This window comes from Lottia gigantea, assembly GCF_000327385.1.
Source record: "Lottia gigantea unplaced genomic scaffold LOTGIsca_10, whole genome shotgun sequence".
Taxonomy (NCBI): Eukaryota; Metazoa; Mollusca; class Gastropoda; family Lottiidae; genus Lottia; species Lottia gigantea.
The window spans coordinates 488,203-497,753 of NW_008706747.1; the positions used below are offsets into that span (position 1 = coordinate 488,203).

The window sequence follows — 9,551 nt, forward strand, 5'->3', positions numbered from 1 at the left end:
CTGGGTGTCCTGGACTAAAACAGCTGTTTGTAGTCTTGATACCCCAGACGTGTTTATTGTCTTGAAACGGCCTGTTGACTGTAAACAATACAAGCCTATTATATGATTCCCTATGGTGTATTTAATATTGACAATATTTGATTTATTGATAAGATTATGAGATTTTTCAACTGATATTGAAAATTTAACATGGGTTCGAAATGCGTCCATTTCACTAAGAGTCTCAAACCGAAAAACTGTCCCTGCAAATTTTCCCCACTGCACACTGCATGGTGTTCCCAAATCAGGTTAATCTCAGTTCACTCAAGTGCGGAATACATAGCTTGGATCTTTTGACAAGCGGCGAATATCTGCCCAATTGTCTTAAAAGTACGATCGCTCGATAAAGTACATCGCGTAGGGGCAGACGAGCGAATTGGACAGCGAATGAGTCCGCCGGTGTAAACAATGGCCGAAAACATCTAAAAGATTTAGACAATATTTACTGCGTACGAAATCAACGTCGACGTTGCACGGGCACATGAGCAAATATTTAAACGATTATTAAATTCACTGCGACCGGACGCATAGGTAATTTCAACATTCGAACACAACATCCGTGAATACGAATGCAATGCGATAACGAATCCTTCATTAAACAATGACCTTAATCATTGACATCTATGACCTTAATTCAATCGACAATTGATTTTGGTGACTTCATCTGTCACGATATCTTATTTTACGACACGAAACATAATTGACATGAGTAACGGATGCGTTCAAATTACGGATCAATAGAAATGATATAATATGTAACACGATACGCAACAATACAATGGTGTTATTGCAAGGACAATGGCGTTTGGTTTAAGGTTTATCCTTAGGTTTAAAGACGTTTTAATTTGGAATATAAAAAATAGACATAGTTTTAGAAGGTAAAACCGTCATGTAACAAAATAAAACGTAAAAGTCTAATAATTTCATTTCAATTTATGTCGTTTCTGATTAAGGCGCGAATAGATGATGTACGGTGTCCGGTGCGGTGTACGGTGCGGTGTTATCGATACAGTAGAAAATAGAAGAAACGGAACCGTACCTCGTGTGTTCACTTGATTTAGTTTCTACTGTACCGCACCGTCACCGCACCGGACATCGTACATTGTCTATTGGCTACTTAATACAGCCCAGTCAAACAAAATACATAGTTTGTAAGGTAGAAATGTACCTATGTACTATATAAAAAGGATTTTAGAAATACGTAAATCATTTCATTTCATTTCAAAATGTTGTCGTATCTTATATAAGATGTAGGATAATCTATCAATATAGATGGCTTGAAAGGTAGAAATGTTTTATCTATATCAAAATACAATTTAAAGGGTAGAATGTTGTAGTGAAATAACGTAAAAATCAATTTCATTTCATATGGAAAAAAAGTCAAGTCATTCGGATGGGACAAAACCCCGTGTGCTACAGATCCCTCGACAGTCGGAAATCGAAAAAGAGCAGGTTAATGCCACTGTCCTGTCAAAATTTCCCTCATTGCACACTGCATGGCGTTACCCGTCTTCATTAGCCCACAAGGTATAGAAAAGTATTACGTAAACCTCCAATCATTTCATTTCAAATATTTGTCGTTAGGTCGTATCAAATATAAAATATACCTAATTTAGGACAGCCAATTCAAACAAAGAATAAACAGTAAAAAAGTTATTAAAAAAAGACGTAAAACTCCATGTCCCATTCTAGCCGTAGGACGTAAAACTCCATTCATTTAATTTATTTCCATTCTAGCCATATTATATATGCCCTTGAAGGTTAATATATACAGGCAAATCAAACAAATTGTAAAAGGTGTAGATTTTGTTATTTAAATTTGTTACAAAATAGAATGTCACCTGACGAAAGTTTCGTCATAATCGGCTGCTTGTATTCGCTTTGTTGACAGACTACGTTCAATACACGAGAATTGGCTGAAACCAGACTTGGACGAGCTATTTCCAGTTCATTCTGGATACAACTTGCTTTATACACCGCGTGAAGCGAATTGGTTTAAAGGATAATAGCCCAGAATTTTCAATATAATGTGTAATAAAACTTTATAAAATAGATTTCATTCCATCAAAAATACAATTTGAAAGAAATATCATCGTAAATTCTTGTATAAAACTGTGTGGAATTTTATAGTTTTAACTCAACTGGCATCTTTTTATGTTGACCCTCGACATTGTAAAACCAACATGTTTCTTGTGATTACTGCATTTGCAAATATTCCGAAGACGACGTGATGCAAATAATTGCTATAATTATAAGTTTATTATGAGTTAAACTATGACTATTATTTGCTAAACCAAGACTTAATTTGAAAACTGTATCAGTTTACGTTACCTATTCGCGCGAAGAGATAGTATTTCTACTGACCCTGGACTTAGTAAAACCAACATTTTTCGTGTGATTTCTGCATTTGCCAATTTTCCGAATACGACATAATGCAAATAATTGCTTGTTAATAATAAGCTGAATTAAGCAACCTGAAGGTCCAGGGTTCAATCTCGACATAGGTCGAGATTATACCTTCGGATTTTTCAACCCGGTTTTCCCTTGTCAGTGATGCAGGTGAGAGGGGCTGATATGGAAAAAGCGTCTAGTCGTTCGGATGGGACAATAAACCGAGGCCCCGTGTATTACAGGCTGTGCACGTTAAAGATCCCTGACAGTTGGAAATCGAATAAGAGCAGGCTAATGCCGCTTTCCTGGCATTTCTCTCATTGCACACTGCATGGCGTTTCCCGTCTTCATTAGCCCACATGGTGCAGAAAAGTAGGACGTAAAACTCCATTCATTTAATTTCATTTCATTTTCGTTGGTAAAGGACTGACTAATTTGGCAAAATTATTTTTGGGTCAATTGATTGCAGACAACCCCCCTTTAATAATAGTATGCCTATAGAATGTTCAAGGTTTTATAGTTGTAGAAAAACCGGAAATTACTCAGCAAATTAAAGATGCAGTTTTTTTCTTAAAACTGAATTAAAAACTTCTCACTCGCTTGACAATGAAATGAAATGAATGGAGTTATAATACGTCCTACTTTTCTGCACCTAATTGGGCTTATGAAGACGGGTAACACCATGCAGTGTTCAATGTTCTCGTTTCTAAATTATTTGGCTGTCTCTAAAAACAGATTACTAAATACTTCAAAATATCATCTGCGACGCTCAAGAAGACCCTTGACGTTGGTTCTGCTTCCGGCTCGCGATTTCACTTCAGAGTTTTTAATGTACATGACGTCATTAATATGGCGTCATTATGTATCATGTGCAGTCTAAATTAGTTCAACTGAAAAGAAAATGGATCGAATTTATCTCAGAAGAGGAAATGTCAGATTTATATTTAGGTTTTAAATCTGAATGAAATCGGGTGAATTTTTTGTCGATAAAGTGCATCTTTAAAGGGAATTGGTCGACTAGATACGTGTACAAAGCAACAGTAACATTGATATCAAACGTCTAGTTCGCTTGCAATTCATATCAAGACTACCAAAGACTATAGATCTGTAAGAACGTGGCGTATATTCTAATGATGCTATCAGTGTCCCTTTTAGCAAAGGTAAGAAAACGTATGAACAATCGCGACAATCGTAACTTCGTCTATAAAACGGGAATTTTTTTGCTAGACAAATCAGTAATAGTGTTTACAGCTCACCGTCGAAATTTGAGCCTTCAAATCCATGCGTGTCCAGCAATATACGCGTTTGAAAGCTTTAAATATGTTTTGGGTATTTTTGAAGGAGTTATGCGATTTTTGTACATTTCTAATACTTCTGAAGACTATTCATATATATTCTCAAAATATAGGTCAGAATGCCCTCAGACGCTCTACTAGAGGCTTACGACTATGGTCAAAGTCATTAATGCACATGCGCACTTCTTAGGTAACTCGGTCCAGTGCACTGTTTCTTGTGGGAATCTGCCCAGTTTAAACTAGCACGGTGCCGAGTCCTCTCAACCTGTTGACACTGCCACGTTTCTGCCGAACCGTACTCGACCCCCCCTCTTTTGGGTCAGTCTGTCCCCTAGTTGTAACCACAGTCTCTGAAGGCTTGCGCCGCCACTGCCGATAAGTCTTATGAGTCATCAATAATATAAGTGTCGATTAATGCCAAATTTAGATTTGATCGCATTGTTTCAATTTAATTAGCCAATTTATTTCATTTACATCTGATAGCGAAATTACGAGCGTGACTTCATTAAATTAATGTGCGTTCACCCAGCAATTATAAACGGTTTTCATGTGCCGTGAATCTTGTAGCCTAGTTCATTTATTGCCAGACACTTTCTGTAGGTCCGTAGCACAAAAAAATAAATAAATAAAACCGCCTTAAAAAAAATTCTGGCCACCGACCAATTATTCCATTACTACAACTGAACACCATACACCGTTGTCGTTAAAACATGCATTCTCTTTAAGAGCGTTCACATGCTTGTCGTTGATGTGGATTTTTATTAATACGATTAAATCGACCGAGTTTTTGTTCGATTGACGCAAGTGGGAAGTTTGCCTTATAAAATCAATCAATGAAAACTAGCTTGTAATACATTATTAAACTAGTTCAGTGATTATAATAATGTAAATAGGTTTATTGGCAGGGTTAACTAGTTTCTTTTTATTAAAAGTGACTATTGTATATAAGTTAGCTGTTAGAAAATTTGTTCTCCCATTGTACACAAATCTATAGGTTTTTGCCTTTGCTTTAACTGTGACATTTATTTTGGTTTATGCCAGTGATGGTAGTCTTAAAAGTTATCCTTTGATAAGCGCTTTATATAACATATTTCATCACATTTTATGTAACCATGCACATGACGTCATGATTTAGCACTCTATCCTGTTGCGTTATAACCCTCTTCTATATGTAATATAATTGTATGATAAACAGTTTCTAATATTCAACGTCACACAATCTTAATGACTATGGTGTATTTTGAGGATCAACATTATTCCAAATATCCCTGCACATGACGTCATTAAGCAGCAGTATAACCTACCGAGCTACAGCCCTCGGCTGTATTTTATGTATGTTTCGTTTACGAAAAGCATCGTTTCTTGAACGTATATAATGATTACTTTAAGGAACACCATTGATCTGACGTTATCCTGTGTATGATGTCATATAATAGCACTCTAAACAACTCATCTACAACCCCCCACCATCGGGTAAAAGATTCCCTTTAACCATCTGAACCCAATGATAGTTCAAGTCAATATTTTATATAGTTTGTTGTGTCAATAAGTTACAAAGTTCAGTATAGCTACTTATTATATTTGATAGCAATATTTCGATCCTGCACATGACGTGATATAGCAGCACTCTAAAAAACTGATCTACATCACTCCACCATCGAGCAAAATGTTCCCTTTAATATTTGCTGTGTCAATAGGTTACATGATAATATTTCAATCCTGCACATGACGTCATATAATAGCACTGATCTACTGATCTACATCCCTCCACCATCGAGCAAAAGGTGTCCTTTAATATTTTACATGGTTTGCTGTGTCAATAGGTTACATAATAATATTTTAATCCTGCACATGACGTCATATAACAGCACTCTAAAAAACTAATCTACAACCCACTTCCAATCCATACTTGATAAGAAAGAATTAGAGCGATTACGTCAGCTTCTGATTGGGCTAACGTTATCAGAGTTTTTTCAAAGGGGCTACCCACCACCCCCCCTAACGGGCTGTCATAAAATATTAGCCTCAACGATAAAACATACAAGACTAATTAACTAAAAACAACTTGCCAAATTCTTAAAATAAGATACTAATTTCTATAAGTAAGTTAGTTATGTTACCTTGCCAACATTATTACAGCTTACACAACAAAACAAATCTTATTCAGATTAAAGGGAGACTGTCGTCTAGAAGTCGCCCGAATTGTACGATGTAATATGAATTCAAATAACAGAAATCAAATGACATCAAATGACATCAAATTAAATCAAATTAAATCAGATTAATGTGATCGGATTAATGAAATTAATGAAATCAAATGAAATCAATGAAATCAAATTAATGTAATCAGATTAATGTAATAGGCAGCCGCATTTCACCACTTAAAAATAATATAGATAGCTGAAATTGAACTTTACCAGCTGGTAAATCAAATATTTAGTTGACTATATAGCTTGAAGGTACTCTATGATTCGTATTAAAAATTGGACATGAAAACCATAGAAACATAGATCTTAGTTTTCTAAATATATAATTTTAGTATGATTAACCTGTTGCTATATTGAGCCAAACATTAACTAGTTATCATAAGTATAACCAATAAAAACTAATCTGTGCTAACTAACTCTTTTTCAAGTCAAAGATCAAAGATATGTTGACCCAGGTCAAAGTTCAGGGGTCGTTTGGCTTTGGTCAAAGTTCAAGTTCATTCCGGTACTTCTAGACTAATTGTCCTCAATATTTTGGGCCTTTTTTAGCCTATCTAACAAGCCATTTAAATTGCTTAAATTATTAATTCGTATCATGTTCTTTGCAAATTTCACAATTTGAAACCCTAAAATCAAAAGAATCGAAACGAAACATTAAAAAAAATAATAAGAAGAACGATTAGAAGTTATTTTCTAGCATTAAAGTTTATTTCCATTGCACCAGATTGCAAAGCTGGTATAATTCGGAATTTGATAATTTCGTTTGCTTTTAATTTAACAAACGACAAAAATTACTCATATTTTGACAATAGTCATCAATGGTGGCTCAGTGTCATGGTGTCGCAATCTGGTAGCTGGCTGGTCGCGATAGTGTCGTATGCTTTCCAATTAATATCCCCAAACTTTGCACAATTCTATGTTAAGGGTGGTCATATCCCAGATAACATATTTTTGAAAAAGTGATCAATGGTGGCCCATTGTCATCGTGTCACGAAATGGCATCTCGTTTGTCGCGATAGTGTCGTATGCTTGCCAAATTTATATCTCCGTTATAACTTTAGACAAGTATATGTCAAGTGTGGTCATATCAAAGATAACATATCTAAATGAAATATGGTAAACAATAAAAACCTATAACGTATTTTGGACTACATTTTAGCAACCATCTGTCACAATAGAATTGTCGAGTCAGCATGTTTTTCAACAATAGAGAATAGCCCAAAGGTCATTGTCCTATATAATATGCTGGCAATTTGCATTAAATGCGTTAACACTTGATTGTTCCGAGTCTTTTATAATTATTGTAGGATTTATGACGTCACAAACATAATATTAAATTTAAGGAATGCTATATATTTCGACACATGACGACAATATCAAAGACCTTCATTAAAGGAATTGTACAGAGGTTGTCCAAAAAATTTGTATGTGTATCGGGGACAATTCTAGCATCAATTTGCGCCGTTCAAATTTTCAGTCAGATGGCTATGGTTCTTTGCAATTCCACTAAATCTAAGCGTTTAATGCCGTCCCTAAAGCTGTTGTTGATGTATCAAGGAAGTTTACTTTTGAGGCGTCATAAAATAATCATTTTTAGTGGAAATGTAGAAACCACAGATATCTGATTGAAAATTGGAATTGTGCAAAGCGATGCTGACATTGTACTCTTCACAATGCCTTTAGGAATACGACCGATGAGCCTTATCAGGGTCAGAAAATTATGACATGAAACTCTATTCAATTTACTTTATTCCCAAACCTATATCTTAACGGCTGTTTTTTTTCCATTGTAGATGTCCAAGAAGGATATAGACAGAGGCTGGGCGTGGGTGGTGCTAGCAGCAGCTGGTACTAGTATGGGTATATGTTCCATGGCCACCGCGTCCATTGGAATTTTCCAAGTGGAGTTCCTACAGTCTTTCAAAGAATCCAGAAGAATGATCTCCTTGATCTGTTCCCTCCACACTGGATTTCAACTCTTTGTGGGTAAGTGTCCAACCAGGTCCGTAGCTACGGGGGGACAATGTCAACTCCAAGCTACTCCCGTACAAATGGATTCTCAAAGCTACAGAGCACCGTTCTGAACATTATGGCAAGTTTCTGTGACCAGACTGCACTAACGGTATTCCACAAAATGTATGATGCAATGAAATGATAAGAGATGTCATAGATAAGATTAGTTCAAAATTTTGCTGACAAGAAATAAGCCGCTGACAGATGTCGGCCGGACTTTAAGTCGAAGTTATACTTCATGGTGATTTTCCGAGACGGAATTAGATCTCATTTTGAATAAAGTAAAGGGACATTGATTCAAAATTTGCCGTCTCTTTGGAGTTTGGTTAACGTTTCATAACATTGAAAGAGGCATCAAGGGGTATACGAGAAGAATTTTTGTAGCCCTTGATATATAAGGTGTACGTTATTGAGTTATCGAGGCTTAAATGTCGCCAAATTATGCGTCCTCACTAAATCCAGAAGTATACAATACAGCATCTTCACGATTTCATGCTATTACGAACTTCGTCTTATACCTTGGCTGTAATAGCCATCTTTCCTGCATCACGAAAGTCACGGAATGCAGTGAATTGATTGGATTGTACGCTAGCGAATACAGTCAATCAGAGCCATCGACGGAAAGACTGTAAACAAAAAGCCATAATGAATATAGTCTATCTTTGGAGAGCTATATGATTGGCTGCATTCGAGGGAGTGCAATCCAATCAAATCGCCGAATTCCATGATACAAAAAGGTGACCGTTGCAGTCAAGATATAGAGCGAAAGTCGTAATGGCTTGACACTGTGAAGATAACAATACAGTTTCTCCCGTTTTACGTATCCAACATTATGTCAACAATAACTATCAGGGGTTAGATAAAGAGTCAGCAAAGTTTAGACTGTGATTAGATAAGTATCGTTCGATTTATTGTGTATCTTGTGTAGTCAGTAAAACAGCTGATCCAGGTCATATCAACTGAAGGTAATTTACATGAGACCGACATGAAATGGAGTTTTACACCCGTCTTGTTTGCCCCTTTTTGACATATAACCACGACGTGACAAATGGTACACGCCCAGTCTGGGGGCTAGTTCAACATGTGTGGGGTTAATGTAATCGATCATAGCCATACAGTGTGCCATGGGGGACATTTTTAAGGGCCCGACCTTACAACAGATAGAATCGGCAGCTGGAGTGCCGGTGGGATTATAAAGAGGTTTTCAAAACTTTTTATGTGTATCGGGGACACTTATAGCATCAATTTACATCATTCCAATTTACAATCAGACGTCTGTGGGTTCCTGCTTATTATATCTAAGGTACATTGCAATGATTTGGAAACCTCTTTACAATCCCTTTATTTATCTATTTTACAGGTCCAGTAGCAAGTATCATCTGCAATACGTTCTCCATACGAACTGGTGCCATGGTTGGTGCCTGTATGTTATCGTTTGGTTTTCTCTTGTCTTCCATCTCGACAACCTTTATGGAATTACTGCTGTTTTATGGTATCATCGCGGGTAAGTACGGTCATTTTCTGACCCTGTTCAATGATCTAGCGTTCTTTGTGTTACTCTTGTTTCCAACTTACCATTTAAAGATGGGTTCACTTATTTCATTGG

At 36.3% G+C, this 9,551-nt stretch overlaps 1 protein-coding gene across 1 annotated transcript in view; it reads left to right on the top strand.

Annotated features, from left to right (window-relative positions):
- Positions 1 to 7,605: 7,605 nt before the first annotated feature.
- The window catches only part of LOTGIDRAFT_156008 (hypothetical protein), a gene marked incomplete at both ends in the record, with an annotated part of 6,009 nt that continues 4,063 nt past the window's right edge, over positions 7,606 to 9,551 (top strand). The window contains 3 exons of the mRNA XM_009046045.1: positions 7,606 to 7,641; positions 7,726 to 7,918; positions 9,306 to 9,449. Coding sequence (XP_009044293.1) covers positions 7,606 to 7,641; positions 7,726 to 7,918; positions 9,306 to 9,449 — 373 coding nt within the window. The remainder of the gene's footprint in view (positions 7,642 to 7,725; positions 7,919 to 9,305; positions 9,450 to 9,551) is intronic.